This window comes from Cavia porcellus, unplaced genomic scaffold, assembly GCF_034190915.1.
Source record: "Cavia porcellus strain 051 isolate PalLab524CR breed Dunkin Hartley unplaced genomic scaffold, mCavPor4.1 scaffold_1, whole genome shotgun sequence".
Lineage (NCBI taxonomy): Eukaryota > Metazoa > Chordata > Mammalia > Rodentia > Caviidae > Cavia > Cavia porcellus.
This window is the reverse complement of record NW_026947484.1, coordinates 215,936,192-215,962,494: the sequence shown is the minus strand read 5'-3', so window position 1 is coordinate 215,962,494 and position 26,303 is coordinate 215,936,192. Positions and strand designations below refer to the sequence as shown.

General features: G+C 42.2%; 1 protein-coding gene and 1 long non-coding RNA gene across 7 annotated transcripts in view; one reads left to right on the top strand and one right to left on the bottom strand.

Annotated features, from left to right (window-relative positions):
• Positions 1 to 4,369: 4,369 nt before the first annotated feature.
• LOC106028338 (uncharacterized) lies at positions 4,370 to 8,656 on the bottom strand. The gene is made up of 2 exons (XR_001201938.3): positions 8,108 to 8,656; positions 4,370 to 4,757 (listed from the first exon to the last, which is right to left on the bottom strand). It is a non-coding gene; the product is annotated as an uncharacterized LOC106028338 (long non-coding RNA).
• Mta3 (metastasis associated 1 family member 3) overlaps positions 7,591 to 26,303 on the top strand; it is a 138,563-nt gene continuing 119,850 nt past the window's right edge. For 4 of the 6 annotated variants that reach the window (XM_063229270.1, XM_063229268.1, XM_063229271.1 and 1 more), the window contains exons 1-3: positions 7,592 to 7,745; positions 9,158 to 9,225; positions 16,430 to 16,523. In XM_063229270.1, the coding sequence (XP_063085340.1) occupies positions 7,718 to 7,745; positions 9,158 to 9,225; positions 16,430 to 16,523 (190 nt within the window). In that variant the 5' untranslated portion in view covers positions 7,592 to 7,717. Of the gene's footprint in view, positions 7,746 to 8,431; positions 8,491 to 9,157; positions 9,226 to 16,429; positions 16,524 to 26,303 lie in introns of those variants that run through there. The other 2 variants (XM_063229284.1, XM_063229283.1) reach the window with 2 other exon arrangements.

Genomic DNA, 26,303 nt, shown 5'->3' with positions numbered 1-26,303 from the left:
CCTCAATGCCTTGAGCAATGTTCAATATATATTTGTTAAATAAAGGGCATTTTATAGACAGCATTACGGTAGTGAGGACTGAACCCACAGCCTTCACACTGAGTTACAACTTCAGCTCTTTTTATCTTTAATTTCTAAAGCAGGGTCTCCACAGATTGCACCAGCTGGCCTCAAATTTTCTCTGCTCCTTGGTGTTGCATCCAACCAGTCACCAGAGAGATGAGGAAATCAGTTTATTATACCAGTGGACACAGAGGAGCTAGGCGCCCCATGGAAGCATGAATCAGCATCTGAGGAGTCTGAGTGCTTCTTGACAAAGCAAGTGCTCTACTATGGAAATATACCCTTTGCGCTTCCTGGCTGAATTTCTAGATTGAGCAGTGGAAAAAAAAGGATAAAAAGAGTGGTAGGTATCATCTACTATTAGTTCCCTAGGGCTGCAGTAACAAATGATCACAAATGGAGTGGTTTCAAAAAACCAGAGCTTTATACTTTCACAGCTGTGCAGCCTGGAAGCTTGAAATGAAGGGTCCTCGGGCCATTCTTTCTGCAGGGTTTGAGGGAGGATCCAGCCCATTCTGTTCTCTAGGACTTGGTGGTGGTGGGCAGTTCTCACTGTTTCTGGGCTCCTGGATATGGAACAGCAATCTGTGCCTCTTCTTTTAACTGGCTTTCTCCTCTTTGTCTCATAGGGATACTTGTCACCTAAATCTCTCTCTTAGGGCTCTCTCTTACACACAATGATCTCATCTTGGAATTCTTAATTAAGTCTGTGAACACCCTTCTTCCAAATAAAGTCATATTTATAGCTTCCTGGTAGATTTACCTGTTTTAGCTATTTTAATGGGGGCAGGGGTTGAGACAGGGTCTTGCTGTGCAGTTCAGGCTGGCCTTGAACTCACTGTGTAGCCCAGGCTGGGCTTCAACTCCCAGTCATTCTGCTGGCTCAGCCTCCTGAGTGCTGGGACCACAGGTGTATGTTGCCACGTGTAGCTTTATTTACTTATTTTTTTCCTCTCCTCTTGGACAATGGGCACTGTTTAACCTATTCCACCATTTTAGAGAGAAAAAGGTCAGTTAGGAAGTAATTGAATTGCTTTTCTAGGTCTTTGTGCCATCCTCTCTCCATTCTGTCCACTTTCCCTTTCTGCCCTTGAGACACCAGAATGTGGGTGGAGACAGAGCTCTGTCCATGCCTGCTACGCCTTCACTCTCTGGGCGTGCTGGGATGGTCAGCCCTGGGCTTTCCCCTTGGCCTCACCCTCTGCCTGGGCAGTGACTTGCAAGGCTCTGCCCAAGCCCTGGCTGTTTGCACAGTTGGACCTGGACTGCCATCCCAAGTCTAACCTGTCAGACCTGTTCTACTCCAGTTGAAGGGCCCAAGGAACCTGCTACTTCGCCCGGGGCCAGGGTTTGGTGTATTCCTCAGCCCAGACAAGCTAGGCTGTAGGCTGATGGTAACACAGAAGAGGACATGCCCTGCTCAGATTTTTCTCCTGGACTCCAGGCTGTTCATCCAATTGTTTTTAAAGAGGAAGCAGTTACCACAATGTTCCCAAAGGCACCTCGGACATAGCCTGCTAACACTGTACCTGGTCACTATCTTGAGTTCTCTGCCAGGAACCACTCCCTACTTCACCTGCTGCACACAAGCCTGGCCACCACCCTGTCTCCCCTAAGTCACCAGATCCCACAGCGCCCCAGCCCCAAAACACTTGTGCTTCTCTCAGCCTCTGCCTCTGCCCTAGGCCAGGCCGGCGGCCCTTCTCACTGGCCTCCCACCCAGCCTCCTGCCTGGCCTCTCTGCTGCCCCTGACTCATGCGCCGCACTAGGCCTGACTCATCCTCACAAGCCTTCCCTGTAACGTCCGGTCAACACTTCCCATTGCCTCCTGATCCCACACCCTGTACTGTCCAGGCCTCTCTCACTCAGCTCCACGGTGGGCTCCAAAAGGCAAACACCAGGCTCATGAAGACTAGTCATTTGGGGACTCATCTCTGTCCTCATAGTGACTTTCAGTCCTTTTTCTTAATGTTTCAGTCATGGAGATTGAACCCTGGGATTTTACACTGAGCCACACCGGCAGCCCTTTTTAAAACTTCTCAGGGGCTGGGGGTTTAGCTCAGCGGCATAAGCGCCTGCCTTGAAAGCAGGCAGTCGTGAGTTTGATCCCCAGTACCGATAAAAAGGAAAAAGACAACAACAAAAAAAAAAACTTCTGGGTCACCCTGTTGCTTAGGCGGAACTGGAACACGTGATCCTATCGACACACCTCACTTCCTCCTGCCTCAGCCGCCTGCAGGTTTGAACATCAAGTTGTGCACCACCACGCTGAGCTCCGGTCCTTTTCTACCAGGTGGAAGCAGTGCTCTTGCTTGAGAATTGTCACCAAATGACTGAGCTATCTACTCTGTGATGCCACAAGGAAATTATGGGATCCTAAAATGTATAACTTCCAAAATCTGGGATATTTTGGAACTAGTCTTGGATTTCATGTGTTTGGCCCAGGAAGCAGAAGCTACATGGCTGGAGAAGCCATAAAGCCTCTGCTCTGGTTTCCTTACCCTCAGGCCTCTTTTGTTTTCATTCTTGCTGTTGCATGTCTTTCTTTCTTTCTGCTGGGAGTCATTCATCTATCGGGAAAACGCCAGACCTCCCTACAATCTGAGGACATTTCAGCATTTTGGGTGGCTGAGGCAGGAGGAGGCAAGATGACTCTAGAGGATCACGAGTTCAAGCTCACCCTAAGCAGCTAGTAATTAGGGTTTATTTCTTTATTTATTTTTGCATGTATAAAAACTCCATCCTTAAATTATGATGAAGACCAACTCTCTAGCCAGGTGTGAAGTTGCACACCTGTAGTCCTGGCACTTGGGAGGTTGAGGCAGGAGCAGTGCTATGAGTTGGAGGCCAGCCTGCTAGACTACATCTACCCTGTCTCAAAAAACAAACAAATAAAAAATAAAAGAAAGAAAGAAAACCAATTTTCTGCCCATCTATAGCTTTCTTGCCGTGTTCATTTTGTTTCAAGTAAATGATGAGGATTGACAGTGGGACTTTTAAAAATAGTATCGAGGATAGAACCCAGGTATATTTATCATTGAATCACATTCCATCCCTTTTTATTCATTTATTTATTTAATCTTTTTATTTATTTATTTTTATTAAATCTTTTCGAGATAGGGTTTCACTAGACAGTTCAGGCTGGCCTTGAACTTACTCTGTAGCCCAGGCTGAACTTGCAGTGATCCTCTTGCCTCAGCTTCCTGCTGAGCTTGCTAAGATTAGGTTTCTCAGCATTTTAAATTTTATTTTATTATGTATTTATTTATCTATTTATTTTTGGTACTGGGGATTGAACTCACAACCTTGTGGTGACCAGGTAGGCGCTTGTGCCTTGGAGCTAAACCCCTGGCCCCAGCACTTTTTAATTGTAATTTTTAATATTTCATTGTATTTTGAAGCAGTGTCTTGCTAAACTGACCAAGCTGGACTGGAGCTTGTAATCACCTCAGCCTCCCAAAGCACTGGTATTTCAAATGTGCATCATCATGCTGCTGGTGCTCAGTATCTTAATAAATGCAAAAGATTTAACCCCTCGGAGCCTCAGGTGCTACAAAATTTGGGCTGTGTGGGATACCTACCTCAAAAGATTAAGGTATAGGGGCTGGGGATTTAGCTCAGCGGCGTAAGCCCCTGCCTTGCAAGCAGACAGTCGTTGAGTTAGAGCCCTGGTACCGATAAAAAAAAAAAAAAAATAGATATAGTTAAAAAAAAAAGATACTTTACTTTTTAACTGGAATAGAGAAAAAAAAAAGATACTGGGTATCTATGTAAAGGTCATTGGCCTGGGAGCTGGCAGTGGAAGAGGCTAAATATATAGAATTTAAAAAAATTTATATACAGAATTTAGGGGAAGCAGCTTCTTAATCTCTAAGGCCATTGTTGGGGGCTTCTTCTTCTTTTCTTTTTTTGTGGTACTGGGGATGGAACTTTCAACCTAGTGCTTGCCAGGCAGGCGCTTATGCCACTGAACTGAATCCCCAGCCCTGTTTGGGGGTTTCTGTATAGGACTGTGCCATGCGGGGAGAAGAGTGCAGATATGGGGGTTTTCTTGGCACTTTATGCTGCTCATTAACTGTGGTTAGTGTAGGGACCAACACATGTTTTTTTTTTTTTTTTTTTTTTAATTTTTTTTTTTTTGTCTTTTTCATTTTTATCGGTACCAGGGATCGAACTCACGACCGCCTGCTTGCAAGGCAGGTGCTTATGCCGCTGAGCTAAATCCCCAGTCCCAACACTTGTTAAGAAGTGCAAAGTTGGGGGAAGGAGACAGGCAGAGAGTGAACTAACCCACATGCAGAAATATTCTGAGAAGAAACGAAATTGGTCATTTATTTAAAAATAATGAAAAAGCACCCAAAAACTGGTGATCTATTTCTTTGCAACGTATGGTCTTTTCATTAGATGGTTCAAAATATTTTGGCCAGAGGACAGCACTGAATTACAATCCTAAAGCTGTTACATTACTCTAGGTGAACTTTTCAGCCTGTTTGTGTGTCATCTCAGAAGTGCAGAGAATGATGTCAGATGTCACAATCGGTTTTTGGTGGGATTTCCAGGGAAAGAATTCTGAGAAACACTAGCTAAGCAGTGTTCATCACAGAACTCTTCTGGTTACTTCTCTAGGTCAGAAGAGCTGAGATGAGCTTACAACTTGACACGTGGCATAAAACCCTTGGGTCTCTGAGGCTTTCTGTAGGTAAAAAGAACGCAACATACACCTGTTATTTGCATAGTGCATTATGCTCTCTGGTTTACAAAGCATTTTCAGATATCATCACCACTGATTCTTAGCGACCTATGAAGTATATGTAAAGTAGAATCAGTGTCTCAATTTTGCCTTTTTTTTTTTTTTAATTGGTACCGGGGATCGAACTCCATGACCACCTGCTTGCAAGTGAGGTGTTTATGCCGCTGAGCTAAATCCGCAGCCCCAAGTGTCTCCATTTTGTAGATGGGGAAAAGGTCATCACAGAGTCAATCAATATAATTCAGGAAAAAGGATTTTATTTTTTGCTATTATTATTTAACTTTTACTCAGCTGTCCAGAAAGTTATTTTTTTGATCTCAACATTCTTAAAAAGTATCTGTCACAAGGTGACCAAAACATCACATTCTCTTCTGGGGACATCTCTTGTCCTGGCACAGATCTGAAGCCCAGAGTTAGCAACACACAGTTGGTATCATCAGACTCTCAAAGAAACCCATCACAACTGTCAGGGATTATTGATTGATTCGCTGAGACTGTTCTTGAACTCACTGTGTAGCCCAGGTTGGCCTCAACTTATTATAGACAGCTAAATTAGGCAGAAATATTACAGGCCATCAGGCAGGGCTGTACCCTTAGAGTCAGGGGGAGAATGCATCACACCTGTGGCCGGAGGCACATCTGTTGAAAGACAGGTTGCAGAATAAAAATGGAATGACTAGGCCCATGTGGCTCCCCCAGGGATGAGCAATAAATTCAAGATTATATACATCTGGCCCAATAGTTTAGCTAGTCAGTCATCCAGGTGGGTGACAAGGGCCTCTAATCCATTCTTTCCCATAAAGGTCTTTGTTCTTTCCTTGCATACTTGCCATGTGACCTGCTTCCTCACTGGATCAGTATTACCTAAATGATAACACTTACAACCTTATTGATCACAGTTTTTTTCCTTTTTTAAAAGTTTTTTGAGACAAGGTCTCACTGCGTAGTTCAGGCTGGCCTTGAAGTTACTTTAGCCCAGGCTGGCCTCAAACTTGCCAGCAATATTCCTGGCTCAGCCTCCCAAATCCCGGAATTTCAGGTGTGTGCCATCACACCTGGCCAATCATAGTTTTAATCCATGCTGTCCCTATCTCATGATTCTGTACCCACTTCATAATTTTGCTGTATAAAACTCCCTCTGAGAAGTAGGATCTGTGGCAACCTACCTTTTGGGTCCCTTCTTGTCTCTCAGGAGCTCTCTCTTTCAATACATTTTTCCTATTCTTAATCTGTATTGCTCCTTAGAATTCATTCTTTGATTTTAGGGAACACCAACTTGGAGTAAATCTAGCATGTAAGGAGCTGCATTTCCCTGATATCAAGCTCACAGCAGTCCTCATGTCTCAGCCTCCAAAGGGCCCACTGGGATTGCAGCTTGCACCAACACGTCCTGCTCTTCATGCTTATTATGCAACAATTTCAGTAGTTTGGAATGGACTAGCTTCTCTAAAGAAAATTATTTTTAGCCGGGCACCTTGGTGTACACAGGTAATCCCAACGTTGTGGAAGGCTGAGGCAAGAGGATTGCACATTTGAGCCCAGCCTGGACAATTTAGTGAGACTGTGTCTTAATATAAAAATTTAAAAAGGGTTGCTGAAAAAGAAAAAAGCTGCCCTTGGGTTCAGCCACTAGTATCACAGATGAAACAAAACAAACAGAAAAACCTAATCTTTTGGGAGCTAGCCAGTCAAGAAATAACATTTTTACTTGCTTCTATGTGGCATGAAGGCTTGAAAATGAGTTGACTAAAAGCAGCATGAAAAAATAATCATTTAAAAGGTTTAGGCCAATCAGGATGTAGTAGTGCACACCTGTAATCCCAGCGACCTATTCTAAATTCGAGGCCAGCATGGGTACCTTTGGGAGACCTAGTTTCAAAATAGAAATAAAAAGAAGGCTGGGGATGTAGCTCTGCGGTAGAAGGCCTGCCTAGCACGTGCCAGACCCTGGGTTCCCCTGGGTTCCATTCCCAGCACAGCAAAACAAAAGAATAGGTTTGGGCACCTAACCAGTAAACTGTCCATCCAGGCAAGCTGATTGACAGGCCCTCCTCTGGGGGAGGGGTAGTAATGAGTGTGGGGCCGTGCTCCCCCATACACAAAGAAAGCGCTGCTCTTCTAAGGGTCTTTTGTTGTTAAAACACTCGCAGTCGCAGTCTGAGGTCCTGTGTGTTTAGAGGCAGGACCTCGGGGTGCTGGGGCGTTGGTTCTCGGCAGTTCGGGGTGAACCACGATGGACCTGCTGGGGCGGTTAGGACTTGGAAAGGAGCTAGTATTTCCAGGCCGGTCCCCCGCTCGGTCTCCCGCTGGGGAATCAGAAGGCACCTGAGTGTGGCTGGTCCCCAGGCCAGGGGGTCCTAAAGCACCACGCACCTCCCTGGATGAAGGCGCCTGCTCTCTGCGCTTATTTGCATCCAAGTTTGCAAACGAGCTTGGCGCTCACGTGCTCGAGGTCGCACCTACCCGGGTTCCCCAGGGACAGCGCAGAGCAGAATCTGGGTTGGAGTAGGCAGATGACAGGGGACCCGGGGTGGGGCCCAGGGCGCTCGGGGGACCTGAGCTTCGGTCCCCCACCCCAATTCCCCAGAGTCCTTGGGCAGCAGTTGCGAATACGGGCTTCGAGCACGGGTTTTGGCAGGTCTTAGGGTCCCCCGCTCCTCGCAAGACCCCCCGGCCCGAGTCCCCGCCCTTCGCTGGCCCCCACCCTACCCTACCCCCAACCCGGCCCAGTCGCGGCGCTGCCGGCGCAGGGGGCGGGCACCACCCCTCCCCACCCCCCGCGTCCCCTCCCCCACCCCCCGCGGCCCGGCGCGAGGAGACGGCGGCGGCGGCGGCCGAGGCTGAGGCGGCGGAGCGGCGGGCGGGGCTCGGCTCGGCTCGGCTCGGCGGGCGGGCGCGCCGACATGGCGGCCAACATGTACCGGGTCGGAGGTAGGCAGGCTCGGCCCGACCCGTGCGTGTGCAGCGGGCTGCGGGGGCCGGGGCGGGGGGCGCGGGGTCCCCAGCCCTCCCTGCCTCCCCTCCCCCACGGCGGGCCGCGGCCCTGCAGCCCCCGCACCCGCCCGGCTCCTCGGGCCGGGCCGGGCCTCCCCTTGGGGCAGGAGCCAGACGCCCCTCAGCCCCCCGTGGGGGAAGGGACCGTCGAGCCCCACCTGGGCGGCCTGGCCCTCGCGTGTCCCCTGTGCTCGGGGAGGAGCATGGGGCACCCCCTCCCCGCCTCCCTTCAGTGGGTGCGCGGTGAGGGCGGGCGCCCTGCCCGGGGCCCAGCGGGACTGGCCTGTTTTTAGGGTTACCGTGAGCCCTGCGCCTTCCCTCCTTCCTCTCTCCCCCGTGTTTCGTCGGACCCCCCACGCCCCCGACAGTGGGGCTCTGTAGGGTTCAGGGTCCGCAGGTGGAGGTGGGGAGTTGAGCTCAGCCTGGACGTGGGCTCAGCTGCCTGCCTTCCCAGCCTGCTGCGGAAGAGGGAAATAAGGTCAAACAAACTTTCTCCCTGCTCGCGACGCCCTCCTCCCCTCTTTGCTGGTAAAATAATAATTCAGATAAGTGGCGTGTTGGTGTGTGAGCGAGACTCGGCTCTTCCTCCTCTGCTCATTAGCCGAGCTCCCGATGGATGGCGGTAGGAACGGCCTGGCTAAACGAGGCCACTCTGCGGAGCAGACGGGAGCGAGCCGCTAAGGTAGACAGTAACAATGCGTTTCAGCCTCTCAGACCCTCAGTGGGGAGTTTGCATTGAGCCTATTAAGATGGGAGGAAAAGCCACACTTGAACATTTCTGTCTTTTTTTGTTGAAAGCCTGCAGCAATTTCTTTATAACAAGAGCCTGGCTGAAGTGTGGTGAAAGGTGAAAAGATTCTAACATCACCCCCAGAGGGCTCTGCCTCTCCGCACGTGATCCCCCTCCCCCCCTTTTTCCTCTTCCCAGGTAGAGCTTTGGAAAAGTTTGTCACTACTTCCTTGTCCGGCCCTGCCCACATGATTTTTTTTTGTTTGTTTCTGTTTTTAAATTTTCGGATTGTTAAAGCCTCTTCCTTCCCAGAATGTCTTAGGTCACTAGTTTTATACGAGAAGCGTACTCCAGGGCAGATTGGATTGGAGGGGAAAGGTGTGTGATGAGGTGTCTTTGTTTATTCCAGAAGTGACATGTAGGACAAAAGTCTGGGAGAAGTTGCTAAAACATTAATTGAAGTGAAAGGAAAATAAAGGTCTATGGATCGTAGAGAGTATCCTAGAGAGTATATTAGGGTTGTTTACTTACCGTGAATTTTAGACTATAGAAAAGAATGATTTTCTGAATGAATTTTTCTGTTGAAAAGATTACATTCTGCAACTTCTTTTAATTACAGATTATGTCTACTTTGAGAATTCCTCTAGCAACCCTTACCTAATTAGAAGAATAGAAGAACTCAACAAGGTATATAGACTGAGTGTTCTTGATTCCACTATTAAAAACTAAGTGTTCTCTATTGAAAGGTAATTGGGTAAAGGGCATAGGCACTTTTTTTTTTTTTTTTTTTTTTTTTGGTCTTTTTCGTTTTTATGGGTACCAGGGATCGAACTGACAAACTGCCTGCTTGCAAGGCAGGCGCTTATGACGCTGAGCTAAATCCCCAGTCCAGGACATAGGCACTTTGAAAGTAGAGATTTTAGATTAGAGAGTTATGCAGGATTGTGAATATTCTCTTTTTGTAATTATTTTTCTCTTGCTGTTTATAATTTTTTTCTCTCTGGTATTAAACATTACCTACAAATCTGCAAGTTTCCTGAAATTGCTCAGCTCTTCAATGAGCAAACCTTACTTTTGTAACACAGTCCGTTTTTATATTTAGTTGTCATAGATATTTTTCTCTTGTTAGTGAGCTAGTATTTTCCTTTTCTAGCTTTAGAAAGAAGAAATTAAGGGTTGGGGATTTAGCTCAGCGGCATAAGCGCCTGCCTTGCAAGCAGGCAGGCAGTCCTGAGTTGGATCCCCGGTACTGATAAAAAGGAAAAAGACCAAAGGAAAAAAAAAAAAGAAGAAATTAGAAAATACAGTATTGAAGGAGATTTGCCAAATTCTAGATTTGGCTAACGAATAAAAATATATTTAGGGTTGGGGATTTAGTTCAGTGGCATAAGCACCTGCCTAGCATGCACAAGGTTATGACTTCGATCCTTGGTGGTGGTGGTGGGGAATGTGTGTGTGTGTGTATATATAATACATAAAGATAAGTATATATATATATCTATATATATATAGATATATATATATATATTTTTTTTTTTTTTCATGCTTATTTGTGGGAAGAATATATATATTTTTTTTCCTGGTACCAAAAAAACATTTTTGATATTGATAAGGTAGCTTTGTGATTTTGGCTCAAGTAAAATAAAGGTTTAAGGATTATCTCTGATTGATTGCAGATGTCTAGGTCACAGAATCAGTGTGATTATTTGCAGTAGATAAGGTTTTGAAGTTGAGGCATTGGAACAGGTATAACCACAGGTTTTCCAACAATCCTCAGGTTTGTGCCAGACCACTTTGAGGTTGTGTGATTATGAGAATTCTTACTGTTAACGTCTTTGGAAATATTTTTCCTCAGAAATGCCGTAGGAAGACTGTAATTTTGAGTCCTAGGAAGCCAGGCCCGACTTGGTTTATTTGCAGACCCTTAAGGTTTGTTTTTGGAATAGGCATTTTTAAAAATTCTGTAAAGCTGGGTGTGGTGACAATCCACTATAATCCCAAATGCTATAATCCCAGCATTTGAGACATTAAAGCAGAGGCAGTCCAAGGCTTCTAGTGAGTTCAGTGCTAGCCTGATCTGCTTAGTGAGACCCTGTCTCAAACCAAAAAAAAAAAAAAAAAAAAAAAAAAAGTGAACATGCCTGTGTGCTATCATAGCACACAGTGTGAATCCTGGGCTGTTGCACTGATTTACAGCCCCAGCTCATTACTTTGTTGTTTTTGTTTTTTGAGACAGGGTCTTTCCTTGTAGTCCAGGGTGACTTCAGTCTTGTTGGGATCCTCCTGCCTCTGCCTCGAGAGGGCTGTGATTACAGATGTGCATCACTACTCCTAGTACAACCCATTTATTGTGAAATAGAATTTTACTAAGTCCTTTGGGATGGCATGGGATTCAGAAACCTGCCCCAGCTTTACCAGTCCCAAGAAGATTATAGGTAGAAACCATCATACTTTTTTTTTTTTGTACTGGAAATTCACATTTCACACAGCTGCAGCCCCAGTAACCCCCCCCCCCCTTTTTTTTGAGGCAGGGTCTTGTAATGTAGTCCAGGCTAGCCTTGAACTTGCTGTGTGCCGAGGATAGCCTCATATTTGTTGTGGTGATCCTCCTGTCTCAGCCTCTCAAGTACTGGGATTACAGGTTGTACTGCTATACCTGGCTTTTTTTTTTTTTAAATAAGGTCTCAGGGTTGGGGGTGGCACAAGTGCCTGCTTGGCCAGCTTGAAGTCATAAGTTCAATCCCTGGTACCAAAAAAAAAAAAAAAAAAAAAAAAGGTCTCAGAGTTCAAGGGCTGGGTTCAAACTTCAAATACCCTGCCTGTGATTGGCAGGTGTGTACCACCCTGCCTGGCCTTTACTTACATAAGGCCTTTATTTCTTTCTTTTTTTTTGGTGGTACTGGGGATTGAATTTACGACCTAGTGCTTGCCAGGCAGGCGCTTATGCCGCTGAGCTAAATCCCAGTCCCTAGATGACTTTTTTTTTTTTTTCTATTTATCGTACCGGGGATCGAACTTGTGACTACCTGCTTGAAGGCAGGCGCATATGCTGCTGAGCTAAACCTCCAGCCCCTTAGACGACTATTCTTGAAGAGCAGCTATCTCCATTTTGGATAAACTTGGCCATATATCCATGTATTGATATGTACAGAACTGGCTAAGCTATTTCTTTGTCTCTTCAATTGGCTTTTTTTTTTTAGTTGCTATCAGCAACTCATGATGTTGTGCTTGCCAGGCAGACAATGTGCCACTGAACTGTAGCCCCAACCCTTCAATTGGCTTTAAGCAATGTAAATTGGGCCAGCTGAGGAGCTGATGTGTAATCTTTGAAGAAAGGTGATAGGTCAGTGTTACCCTGCCCAGTGACTCCCGGAATATGTGCTTGAGTCAGGATGGAGAGCCATGCTCCATGCTGTCAGCTGGGACCAAGCCTTGAGAAAAGAGGCTATGACTTCCCAGGACAAAAAGGATTATACATCAAAACTGAAGCACCAATCCCAAATTATTAGATACTACTCTATTTCTTGCTCTCTGCATATTGCAGAGATGATCTCAGACCTCCTACTTGGTCCAATTCATGGTAGTCACGGCAGTCTCGTATTTCCCAACCACTTTCACTGTCACTCGTTCCTGAACCACTACCCTCATGGAGAATTAACACCTGAGTTGAGCTCTGGGTTGTGGCTTTTGTTCTGGTGAACCACCATCTTGGCTGGTCTTAGGATTCCTTGGCTCCCCATAGCTGTAAGTATGTATTTGTTCTTGCTTGGGTTGCACTGAAAGTGATAGATTGGAATTAACTCACTAGAATTCTAATAACTTCTTCATGGGATTACAAACAAACATTCCCAGATGGTGACGAGGATGGGGAAGAGATCTTTATAAGATCAATTCCTGGTACAAAAAAAAAAAAAAATGCTGTAGATATTTGAAAGATATTTAAGAGATAGTAAGCTTTTTAAAAAAAATATATGTAGTCTCAGGAAAAATGAGGAAGTTATACCTACAGATAATATAGCATGTTACATGTTATTTATTTCTTCTACACTTTTTTTTTTATTTGTCCCAAGGATGGAGCTCATGGACCTTGCATTTGCCAGGCAGGCGCTTAAGCTAAGCTAAATCCCTGGCTTCACTTTTGAATTAGTACCTCTTGGATATACGGATCAGTGGGATTCATTATGGTGGTTTTGTGCATGTAACATAGTTCAGTCATTCCCCCGTCCTTCCTCTTGCTTCCCTCCTACCCTTAATTTCACATTTTTTGGGAGGTTTTAATGTGTATGATACATTTAGTTATTTTTGCGGTGTTGGGGATTGAACCCATGGCCTTTGTACTGAGCTACTCCTGGCCCTTTTGTTTCTTATTTTAACACAGGGTCTCAATAAATTGCCAAATTGCCCAGGTTGGGCTGGAGCCTGTGATTGTACTGTCTCAGTCTTGTGAGTGCCGAGATTACGGGTGTGTACCACCAAGCCAGGCCTAGTGTTGTGTTTTTGAGCTAGGCTCTCACTTTGTAGTCCAGGATGCCCTTCAACTCAGGATTCTGTTGCCTCACCCTGGCAAGTGCAGGGATTTGGGTGTGTGCCATCATGCTCACCTGTTGTTTGTTTTGATTTTTTTTTTTTAGTGAGTTAATATATATATATATATATATATATATATATATATTCTAATTTCTGCCCCTGTTGTTGTATATATTGTAGGTTGTAGAGTCTGTTAAATCTCCATTCTGCTGAAAACATTTACTAAAACATCTCCTAGTAATAAGAGGTTTTTTTAAGTTTTGAGGGTTTTTTGTTTTGTTTTGTTTTGTTTTTTTTAACAGATTTAACAGACTCTACAACCTACATGGAAGAAGAAAATCAAATGTTTACTGTAGGATCTTTATAAGTATCTCACTTTTTCTTCCTGAGGGGAATCATCTTTTTTTCCCAGAGTGCTCAGTCTTTCAGGCTTCCAGAGTTTACTAATTGAACTCACTATGTAGCCCAAACTCATAGCTATCCTTCTGCCTTAGTGTTCTGGGTGTTGGGACTATAGGGTTATGTCGATATGCGCAGTTCTTTGTCTTTCTCCTTGTTTGTTTTTGTTTTTAAGCCTACTAAGGACTTTCTGCCTTCTTATTGCCTTTCAGTGGATTTCTTGGTCCTGCCCCCAATAGATTGTACTTTCTTGATTGCATGATTGAGAAATGAAGTCCAGAAGGGAAAGGAAAGAAGATCTGAATGTATTGTCAGGAATGCTTTACTTTTGTGCTATAGTTGTGGGAAACCACTGAAATTAGGTGAGGAGAGGATGTCGTGTTCCATGCAGTTGGGCTCCTCTTTGGGAACCAGTATGTAGCATCGCATTGGCTCAGGGGAAGGTTCCAAAGATACTGGGTGAATGGCAGAAAAATGAGACTCCTAACCCTAACTTTAACCTGAGTCACCACCTAGTACTGGGGATTGAATCCAGGGCCTTGGTGCCAAACTATCTCCAGCTCTTCCCCCAACTTTATTTTATGAGAGTTTTCCTAAGTATGCGTTATCCAAGTGGACTCAACTTGGAATTTTGGCTTGACTAAGGCGTGTTTCATATACCTGGCTTAAACCTAGATCTGTGGTGGTGAGCCTTTTAGAGCTCCTAACTGACACAAACAGCCTGCTGTAGCACACGTGCCATAGGTTTGTCCACTCACCTATGTCTTTTGGGTAGATGCTTCTGAAACTGTGGGGAAGGATTTACATTTTTAGTTTTTTTCCCTTGGTGTTTTGGCACAGGGTTGCACTGTGCAGTTTAGGCTGGCCTTGAACTCATTTTGTAGCCCAGGCGGGCCTCAATTTTCAGCAATCCTCTTGCCTCAGCCTCCCAGCTGCTGGGATTATGGGTGTGTGCCACCACACCTGGTTTACTATGTCTTTAGTGTTTTTTGTTACTGAGAGTTGAAGCCAGGGCCTTTGCTAGGCAAGCACTGTATCACTGAGGTATATTCCCAGTCCTTTTCTGAATTTTGAGAAGAGATCTTGTAGTACAGTATTGTCCAGCCTGGCCCAAAAGTTGTTATCCTTCTGCCTTGATTTCTCCAGTAGTTGGGATTATTGGCATATTCAACTATGGTTGACCCTCTACTCTTTTTTTTTGAGACAGGGTCTCTAAGCAGTTCAGGCTGGCCTTGAGCTCACTTTGTAGTTTAGGCTGATCTCAAATTTAAAATCATCCTCTTGCCTCAGCCTGCTGAGTGCTGGGATTATAAGCATGAGCCCCACCATGCTGGCTCCTCTACTCCTTTTATTCACTTAACTGTTTTTGGTGCTGGGGTTAGGACGCAAGGCCTCAAACATGCTAAGCAAGTAAGATCTGTGCTGCTAGCTATACCTGCAGCCCTCTGTTCGGTTTATTATGTATTAGTAGCAGTTTTGGATTTGTACTGCGTTGTGAATCCCTATTTTGAGTAGCAAAGCTTCACAAAACTTTTGAAGGGAGTGTGTGTATTTTGTAGAAAGGACGAAGAATACTGTGTTATACTTATGAAGTATCCAGTAGCTAAAGGTGGGCATGGTCCAGAAGAGAATCTATTTTGGTGCTGGGGATTGAAACTAAGGCCTTGTGCATGCTACTATGGGTAAGCTACAGCCTCAGGCCCAAAAATATTTACTTTGAACTATACTCCTACCCATCAAGCATTTTTAAGATAATTTAAGTGTTTTTATAGAATATTAGAGGAAGTCACTAATGAGACCAAGATGATAAAAAAGCTTAGAGTTGAAGTCATAGATTTTTTTTACATGGAGATACTGGTATGTTCATTTAGCAGACTGCTGGACCATTACTTTTGGACGATATATTTGATCACAAGATTGTGAAACAAAAGCATTTTGGTTAGAAATTTAAATGAGTTCAATTTTAAGGGGTAATATTTCTCTAGTGTCCTTTTTTAGTTTTACTATAAAATAATGCTCAATTTCAAAAAATTGACAGATTTTGTTGCAGCACATAGATAATCATTTTGTATATTTGAATATATCGGTTAACTCAGAAATTCTGAAAACATGTTCTGAAGTTTGTTAGACATTGAAAATTGCAGCAGCATTTCATTATAATCTGTATGTTTTTACAAGGAATGTAGTAAGGAATGATTGACTTCTTTGAAAGCCCTCAGACTTCAGAGAATAGAGTAGGAACCTGGCCTCAGCTGCGTTAAATTACAGCCGGACTGAATATTGATTATATCTAGACTGTAGTCAACAAGGAATGAGAGCTTCAGTGTTGATAACCCCAGGCTTTCAGTACTTTCACCTGTGAAGGTGGACCAAGGACTACTGAGAATATAGACAGAGGCGATAGATGCCCTCGGCGGAGGGTGGTTTTCAAGGGAGTCTGGTGCAGTCTACGTGGCTGCTGTTCTCTCAGGGACTGCTTTGCCGTCAGTTGAATGTTGGGGAAAGGCTAAGAGATTTTGTGGTTAACTGGGGCTTCATGGGAATGGGTTTGGAGGAAATAGGCTTAAATGTCATAAATATGTTTTTAAAAAGTTTTTTGGATTAATTTCTTAAAAGCTAATCAGATTTAATTATGTACGGCTTTAGTTGTTAAACTAACATGCTTATGTTTGTGTAATTGATTCTAGTAAACTATTATTGTATATTTGGCATTCTAAGTGTTCAGAGCCTGAACAGATATTGTATTATTATTCTTATTTGCATTTTTTAACTGTCTTTTTATCCTGTAGCTATAGTTGGTGGTGTTAATACAAGTGACCTTATAACTGGTGTAACTGGTTTTGTTTCATAAACTTAGACAATTCAGATAACTTTCCATTGTTTTTTTTTTTTTTTTTTTTTTTTTTTTTTTTTACTGAGCTATGCCTTTACTGCCCAGATAACTGTTATTTTTCTCATTTCTTAGACTGCAAGTGGAAACGTGGAAGCGAAAGTAGTGTGTTTTTATAGAAGACGAGATATTTCCAATACGCTTATAATGCTTGCGGACAAGCATGCTAGTAAGTTAAATGTCTTTCTCTTGGGTCAAAAAAAAAGTTTGTCTTATGTTTTTTTGTGTTGAGGAAGATGCTTTCTGTTACCTGAAACCTTTTGCCTCATATATCTTCAATGTAGTTTAAGTGATAGTAACTTTTTGGGTGGTGGTTTAGTTTTATGTTTTCTCTTGTCTTCTTTTTTTTTCATGGCACTGTTGGTGGAACATAAGACCTCCCTTATGCTAGGGAAGCACCCTACTTCTGAGCTACTACTCTAGCCCCAGTTTAAATTTTCTTAGGTGGCCCATCTATAACTTACTTGTTTTTTTTTTTTTTTTTTGTCTTTTTCTTTTTTATTGGTACTGGGGATCGAACTCACAACTGCCTGATTTCAAGGCAGGTGCTTATGCCGCCGAGCTAAATCCCCAGCCCATCTATAACTTACTAAATTAGAATGTTAAAGTATAATTCTTTGCAAGTGGGCTTTACAAACAAGAAATAAGAACTCCTTTTTTCAGTGGTGGTTTTTTTTTATTTTGCAATAGAATCTCATAATATAACCAATTTGGCCTTGAACTTGCTGTATAAAGGACATTGGATTTCAGATCCTTCTTCCAAGTTTTGAGACCCTTCTCTTCCTACCTATCAGAGGTAGTTTTGGGGTTTTCTTTGAGACAGGATCTCACTATGTAGTTCAAGCTGCCCTTGAATGCTCTGTGTAACTCAGACTCGCCTTGAACTCACAACAGTCCTCGTGTCTCAGCCTCCCAAGTGCTGGAATTATAGGTGTGGAGCACTGCCCAGCCACCTCTGGTAATTTTTTTTTTTTTTTCTTCCCATAAGCACAGTCGAGTAATTTTTTGAAGGCACAGATGGAAGGAAATGTGTACTTCACTGGTATTTTGGGAGACATTTATTTCCTGTAAAACAACTGGGAGATATGTATTTCTATATTATTAATGGGGAATAATCCCCATTATTCTGATGGGGATTAAGCCGAGAGCCATGGCATTAACCTACACTCTCAGCCCTTTTTTATTCTTTTATTTTGAGATACTTTTGCTAAATTGCCTAGGCTGGCCTAAAATTTATGTTCTTCTTCCCTCAACTTCCAGAATACAGGTATATTCTGGGATTACCGGTGTGTGCCAAGATGCTCATATTCTCTCTCTTTTTTTTTTTGAAACCAGAAATCAAACTTGGGACCTTGTACTCGCCAGGCAGGCACTGTGCCAGTGAGCTATGTCCCCAGCCCTCTGATCTCATGTTCTTTAAAAGCCAGCATTGATAATGTAAGAGGTTTTTTTTCTTCCCCTTTATCCTGGGCATTGAACATAGGGAGTACTGAGCTACATTTCCAGTCCTATTTAGAGGCTGATTTAATTTTTTTTGTTTTGTTTTGCTTTGTTTTTGGTAGTACTGGGGATTGAACTCAGGGCTTTGTGCATGATAGATAGTCATTCTACCACTGAGCTGTGTCCCCAGCCTGATTTATCTTTTTCTGAGACAGGGCCTTGCTGTGTAATTCAAACTGGCCTTGGACTTACTTTGTAGCCCAGACTGAACTGGAACCTGCAGTGACCTTCCTGCCTCAGTCTCCCGAGTGCTGGAACTGTAGGCATGTGCCACCACACCCAGCTTCTTTTGGCTTTTGCCCATGATCTCATTATGTATCCAGCCTGGCTTTCTACTCACCATGTAGCCCATGTTGGGCTTGAACTTGTGATCCTGTTGGTTCAGTCTTTGAGTGCTAGGATTAGAGATGAGTCTCCATGCTCAGATTTTTATTTTATTTTAATTTTTTTTGGAACTTGGAATTGAACTCAGGACATTACTCTCCCCTGGCAGGTGCTGTACTGCTGGGCTAAATCCCCAGCCCTTCATTTTATTGTTTTGAGACTAGGACTTACTAAGTTTCCCAAGCTAGACCTAAACTTGTGACCCTCATGATTCAGCTTCCTGAGTAACTGGGCTTATATATGTGTGTTCCACCAAACTCAGCCACAGATACCGATTCTGTAATGTAAAAAGTTGTATAGAGATCAGTGGTAGCTGGGCATAGTGGTATGGGTATAACGCTTGCACTCAGGATGGTGAGGCAAGAGGGTCACCTCAAGTTTGAGAGCAGCACAAATTGAGACCATGTCTCAAAGCACTTTACCACCCCAAAGAAGCAGGAGGCAGACAGATGGTGAGCTTGTTACCAGTCTGGGCTACATATTGAGACCTTATCTCAAACTCAAAATACCCCTTCAAAAAAACGAACCCAGTATCAAAGTATCAGGAAATTTAAAAATGCTTGTTAAAGTGAAACAGTGACTGGAAAGGCTGAGTATAAATAGTGTAGATGGCGGAACATGATGGGGCACTGCTGTATCTATCCCAGCACTCAGGAAGGGGAAGCAAGAGGGTTACACTGGTTTGAGGCTGGCCTCTGCTGTGTAGTGAGACTGTTTCAAAAGAAAGTGTGGATAATTTAAAAATATTGAAATTATCTCAGAATATATATCAGAAAGACCAGCAGAGGCCAGGCATGGTGGTGCACGTCTATAATTCCAGCACTCAGGAGATGGAGACAGGACTGCTGTGAGTTCGAGGCCAGCCTGGGCTACACAGCTCAAGGACAGCCTGAGATAGTGAGTCCTTATCTCAAAAAAAAAAAGACCAATATAAAATAAGATATATTGACACTTGCAAAGTGGGTCCACCAACCATAGAATGAAAATGAACACAAAAAAAGGAAGTTATTAAAAAATGCTTCTCCAGAGACGGATGAGAATCTTTAGAGTGAATGAGAAAAGAAATAGATAACCTCATTTTAGGGCACCAAAGGGAAACACAGGATGCTATAAGGCTTTTAGAAATAAAATTAACACAGGAAGGGTCAGATTTCTTAGTACTAAAGTGAAACTTTTTAAGCTGAGAATTCAGTAATAATTTGAAAGAGCAAATGAAGGTGCTTTTTAATACTTGACAATAACATAAGTCAATAATTAGGAAAAAATACCCAGATTATTTTATCAGACAATTAGAAGCAGTGAGCCAAAGTAAATGTTTTGTACAGTTTAAATGTCTACATATAGTTTGTGTGTGTGTGTGTGTGTGTGTGTGTATTTTTTTTTTTTTTTTCCTTTTTAGGGGACTGGCAGTAGGTCTCTGAATTGAGCTACATGTCCCCAGTCCTTTGTATGTTTTTTTCAGGCTGGCCTTGAGCTCACTTTGTAGCCCAGGCTGGTCTCAAACTCACAGTGATCTTCCTGTCTCAGCCTCCTGAGTGCTGGGATTACTGGGATGAGCTACCACGCTCCGCTGCATATTCTTTAGTTTTGAGGTAGGGTCTTGTAAAGTTGTTGAGGCTAGAACCTGTGATCTTTTTGCCTCAGTTGCCCATAGTCCTGAGGTCACAGGCAGGCACCAAAATGCCAAGCATGAAGTGTTATATTTTTCATGCAAAGGGAATGTTACAGGTACTGTTCAGTTTGTTTATTTTTGGTAGTGCTGGAGTTTGAACCTTAGGCCTTGCATATACTTCGTGAGTGCCTATCAGTAAGCTACTTCCTCAGCCCCTGTTGAGTTTATTATGTTGACAGGAGATAAATTGAACTAGAGTTGTATTTCTTAATAATTTAAGAATAACCAATGGAAGGACATGAATGACTCAGTTTTATATCACTTAGGTTACTAAACAGATGAATTTAAAGTGGATGGAAGTAAATTGGGGTAGTGGTGCACGCCGTCTGGAGGTTGAGACAGGAGGATTGCAGTGAGTTAAGAGACCAGCCCAAAATAAAAAATGAGACTGCTCCCCCCGCAAAAAAGACTGACATAGGCCCCAACTGAGTAAGTAGGAAGCAAAGGAACAATAAGAAGTTGCGCTGTAAGTCTGGGTTGGAGGTGGAGTTCAGTGATAGTGCACTTGCCTACTATGAGTGGGACCATGAGTTCTTCACCCTGCAAAAGGTCTTACAGTGAATGTAAAATAAGAAGTCATAGACAGTCCAAACGTGTCACTGATAAAAATGCATTTTCATAGTCTCCTTTTAATAGTATTACTTAATAAAATCTGTGAGACTCTAGAAGTTTTCACAAATATCAAAAAGCTGAAACTGCAGTTAACCGTTTGCAAGGCAGTAAAAAACAACTATAAATAAGAGGAAAGGCAGTAGTGTCATTACCCAATTTGAGATTATAAAAAGCCTGTATCTCATTACTGACCAAAAAACCTAGATGTCCTGTTTGTACTAAGGAAATAAAATTGCAGTTATAATTACAAAACAAAAATGAACTGCTGTATTTCTAATACCTATAGGGTGAAATGAGAGTGATACTCACAAGAAAACTTAAAGTCTTCAAAGTAATTTTCAAAAAACAATTAAAAATATTTTAGGGGCTGGGTTTGTGGGTGAGTGGTAGGAACACATGTGCAGTGCAGTTGTGTCCCATCTCCAGCACCACAAAAAGCAGACAAAACAGCAGGAAAAAACTACAAGTTGGTTTTTGAAAATATTTCTTCAGTACTGTGTTTGTGTTCAGTATTGCCAGTGGTTGAGTTATCCCCAAATTAATATGTTAAGTTTAATGAAATCTCCGCCAAAGTCTAACAAGACTACATGGAACTTGGCAGGGTCATTTTCTTATTTATTGGGAGGGAAAAGTAGTCAGTAAAAGTCAGGTTCTTTTATTTTTTTTTTTTTTGTCGTACAGTAAATTCTTTTAAAATTGTACATACAAACTAGTACAGAAGTAGAACAGAATATTTAATGTCTGTTGTAGGATTTGCAATATAATGTTTGTTATTTACCAAAAAATTGACACATAAAATTGTATGCATGTTGCACAACATGTTTTTGAGTATTATACATTGTGCAGTGACTTACTTAAGTAGTGCATGCATTGCCTCACATTGTCATTGTCATTGTCATTGTCATTGAGAACACTTGTTCCTCCCCCAGCATTGTGTATAGAATATGTTAGCTGCCATCCACATGGTCTAGGATAGAACTCTTGAGCTGTCCTTGAACAGTATATGTTTTCAGACAGCAAAAATGTAGCTCGGCACTAGGATCCCGTGTAACCATCCCAATTACCGACACCTAAGGTGTGCTACTGCCTGTGTTCAGCATGCCTCCTCCGGTCTCAGTGCTCCTGTAAACATATCTTTTCATGTTAACCTTAGTATGCACTTTTTTTTCCTTCTATCTTTTGATTTAAAAACAAAATAAAAAAATTTTTAAAAGAGAGGGCCTTGTTAGGTAGGCATGATTGTGCACTCCTGCAGCTGATGCAGGAGGTTCACCTAGAGTTCAAGGTCAGCCTGCGCTAGTTACTGAGACCCTGCCTTGAAAAAAAGACAACCAAAACTCAACAAAAGAAGTCTTGCTGCATAGCTCAGGCAGTCCTGAAACTAGTGATCTTCCTCCCTAAGCCTTTTTTTTTAACCTTCTTTTGGTACTGGGGATTGAACTCATGACCTCATGCTCGCCAGGCAGGTGCTTATGCTACTGAGCTAAATCCCTGTACCCTCTTATTTTGTTCAAACAGTACCAGCACAGATCTTTCTCTTCAGCAAACTCAAGCACATCAGTAGTATAACTCTCTTAACTAGTTTTTTAATATATATATACATACACATATACATATTTTTTTCTTTTAGCTTGTCACACTGATGAAACAATGATGTTTACACATGTGTTACACATCTTACTTCACTAATGAGTATGTTCTCAAGGTGCATTGATTTATCTGTGTCTCCAGTTTATCTTTCTTCATGACTGAATAGTATTCCGTTGTATAAAAATACCACATCTTTTTTATATATTCCTTAGTCAGTGAGCATTTAGGTTGTTTTCAAGATGTGGCTATTACAAATTGTGCTGCTAAAAACATGCATCCCCATATATTGCTGTGGCATGATGTTTTTTAATTCTTCCTGAAAGATACCTAGAAAGGGAATAGCTGGGTTTACTGGAACCTATAATCCTAGTTTTTTGAGGAATCTCCACACGATTTCCATAGTGGTTGCACCAGTCTGCATTCCCACCAACAGTGGAGAAGGGTTTCATTTCCCATCAAGGCCCACCAGCATTTATTATTGCTTGATTTCTTGATACTAGCCATTCTTTCTGGGGTGAGGTAAAATCTGCATCTCTCGGATGACCAGTGATGTTGAACATTTTTTCACATATTTATTTGCTATTCGTATTTCTTTATCTGAGAAGTGTATATTCATCTCAGATGCCCATTTTTGGATTGGGTCTTTAAATCTGAAAGGATTGATCTTTTTTGAGTTGCTTATCACTTATTCTTTTTTTTTTTTGGGTGCCAGGGATCGAACTCACGACCTTGCCTTTGCCAAGCAGGCTCTTATGCCACTGAGCTAAATCCCGGGCCAAATTATCAGTTCTTGATAGTAATCTTTTTTCTGAGGAACAGCTGGTAAACATTTTCTCCCACACTGTGTTGTCTCTTCATTGTGTTAATGGTTTCTCTTGCTATGCAAAAAGCTTTTCAGTAGGATGAGATTCCAGTTGTTGATTCTTTGTGATAGTTCCTTTGCAATCTGGGTTTTGTTTATAAAGTTTTTGCCTACACCAGTGTCTTCAAGAGTTTACTTGTTCTATCTTCCAGCAGATTTAATCTTTCTATTTTAACATTAAGATTTTTTTTTTTTTTTTGTACTGGGGGTCGAACTCATGACTTTGTGCCCAACAGGCAGATGCTTAAGCAGGTGTGTGCGCTAAATCCCTGGCCCCAACATTAAGATTTTTTTTTCGTCTTTTTCTTTTTTTTTATTGGTACCAGGGATCGAACTCATGACCGCCTGCTTGCAAGGCAGGTGCTTATGCCACTGATCTAAATCCCCAGCCCCAACATTAAGATTTTTGATTCATTTTGATTTGAGCTTAGTACATGGTGAAAGAGATGAGTCCAGTTTTAATCATTGCAGAATCAGTTTTTCCAGCACCATTTATTAAAGAGGCTAGCTTTCTTCCAGTGAATGTTTGGCACCTTTGTCAAAGATAAGGTAAGCCAGTATATCCTGAAATTAAAAAAAAAAAAACAATTTTTTTTCAGGAAAACTTAGGGCCTCACTGTAGGTAAAGTCCCTCCCACTGAGCTAATGTCCCAAAAATAGTAGTTTTTGATTGTGAAATAACATCAAGTATATGAAAGTTGTTCCTTTACATGGATTCTTTTTTAAAAATAATTTAAGCTGGGCCTTCTGGCTAATGCCTAGAATCCCAGCTTCTTAGGAGGTTGAGACAAGAGGATTGTGTTGAGTTTAAGGCCAATTTGGGCTTCATAGTGAGGCCTTGTCTTAAAAAAAATGACCTCAAAAGGTTTTTTTTTTTTGAGACAGGGTTTCACTATGCAGTTCTTTGTAGCTCATGCTGGTCTTAATTTCCCAACATCCTCTGCTTCAGCCTCCTCCTGAGTGCTGGGATCACAGGAGTATGCCACCACATCTGGCTTTACATTCTATTTTTTTTTGTATTTTTGTATTTTTACCGGTACCATGGATCGAACTCATGACCACACGCTTGCAAGGCAGGCGCTTATGCCACTGAGCTAAATCCCCAGCCCCTACATTCTATTTTTTTATGGCACTGAGGATTGAACTCAAGGCCTCATGTGGTAGGTAAGTTTTGCCACTGACCTACCTTCCTGACCTTTAAAAAATTTTATTTACTATAGTCCTAAAAGTTTTGTTATTTTTTTAGTATGTGTTTGCCGTACATGATGGACACATTTATCCTGGGGAGTTGGTGTGCGTGCATATTGTATCTTAATCCTTCTTACTTCTTTTCCCTTTATTCCTCATCCACCTTTAATTCCACTTCCCATCTGCAAAAAGTCTTTCTCCATGTTTGCTATAATCTTTCATCTTGCTTTTTAAATTACTGATTTTTAGGTTTCTCACATTAGAAAAACCATGTGATATTTAATCTCCTGTGTCTGCTTTATTTTACTTAGTGTTGTGGTTGTAAGGTACATCTATTTTTCTACAAATGACTTAAATTTATCTTCTCTATGGCTGAGTTACACCATATTTTCATTGTCCATTCATCTGTTCATAGATCTTTAGATTGTTTCCATTAGTTAGCTGTTATGAATTGTGCTACTGTAAATGTGGGTATGCACGTATAACTGTATATGATGTCTTTAATTCTTTTTTTGTTGTTGTCTTTTTTTAAAAATTTTTTAAAATTTTTTTTAAGGAGAAAAAAAGCAGAAAAGGTACAAGTTATACAGAATTTCAGAAAAAAATAAACAGGAAATCACTAGTTAATGGCTTACACATTGTCATCTTAGAAATAGTTGTTCAAGTTACAAAATTAAAGCATATAAAGTGGATATTCAAACAGTGAGACTGCAAAAAGTTCTGTTCAATGATCCAACAGAACTCAGTAATATTATTGTCTATCTTATACCCTTAAATATACATGCAGTTATATTGTTTAGAGCACTTTCTTTTCCTCTCTTTTGTACAATGACTATTACACATTTTGGGTTTTATTACTCCCACAGTTCTTACTACTTTTTTGGAAGAGAGTAAAACCAAATGTGACAGTAGAACAGAGTTAGTCAAATCAAAAGGGTGGACATAATAGATAATGTAAAAACATAATACAAGGTGATCAACAATGGTTACCATAATGCCTCCCGCTATCTCAAATAGAATTGTTGTTGTCTTTTCGAGACCTCTCAGTATGCAGTTCAGGCTGGCCTTGGGCTCACTTTGTAGCCCAGGGTGATCTTGAACTTGCAGACAATTCTGCCTCAGCCTCCCGAGTGCGGGGATTACAGGAGTGTGCCACCACGCCCGGCCTATGTTTTTAATTCTTTTTAAAAAGATACCAAGAAGGGAAATACCTGGGTCAAATGAAATTTCTATTTTAGTTTTTTTTTTTTTTTTTTTTTTTTTTTGGTCTTTTTCGTTTTTATCGGTACCAGGGATTGAACTCATGACTGCCTGCTTGCAAGGCAGGCGCTTACGCCACTGAGCTAAATCCCCAGCCCCTCTATTTTAGTTTTTTATTTCTGTGTTTTTAGTTTTAGTTTTTTGAGGCATCTCATACTGATTTCCGTGGTATTGTACTGGTTGCTTCCCACTAACAATGTTGAAGTAGTCTTCTCCGCCAGCCTCACCAGCATGTTGTTTGATTTCTTGCTGCTAACTGGTCTTTCTGGAGTGAGATGAAATCTTAAAGCATTTGCATTTTTGAGACATGATCATGTAGTCAAACTGGCCTCGAACTCCTGATGATCCCATCTCTGGTGAGTGCTGGGATTATAGGCATGTGCCGCCCATCATACCTGGCTTTGAAATTTTTCATGCTGCTTTTTTCTGCTTGGTTTTCAGTTTGCTGTCTTCATGGAATTTTGACCTAATGTATTTTATATACTTGAAAATTTCATTTTTTATTTTTTGTCTTATTGAGACAGGATCTCGCTGTGCCATTCAGGCTGCCCTTGAGTTCACTTTGTAGCCCAGGCTGCTTTTGAACTTATAACAATCCTCCTGTCTCAGCCTCTGGAGTGCCAGGATTACAGGCCACCGAGCACAGCTGAAAATTTTATTCTTCATCCTGTTGGTTGGGGAATATATATGGCTGGGGATGTAGCTTAGTGACAGTTTGTGGCTTGAATAGGTAAGGTTGAGGTCCTGATTTTTTCCTAGTCAGGAAAAAAAACCTCAATATTTCCCCCTCCTTTTTTTTTTTGGTACCAGGGATCAAACTCACGACCTTGCGTGTACCAGGCAAGCCCTGAAGCCACTGAGCTAAATCTCCAGTCCATATA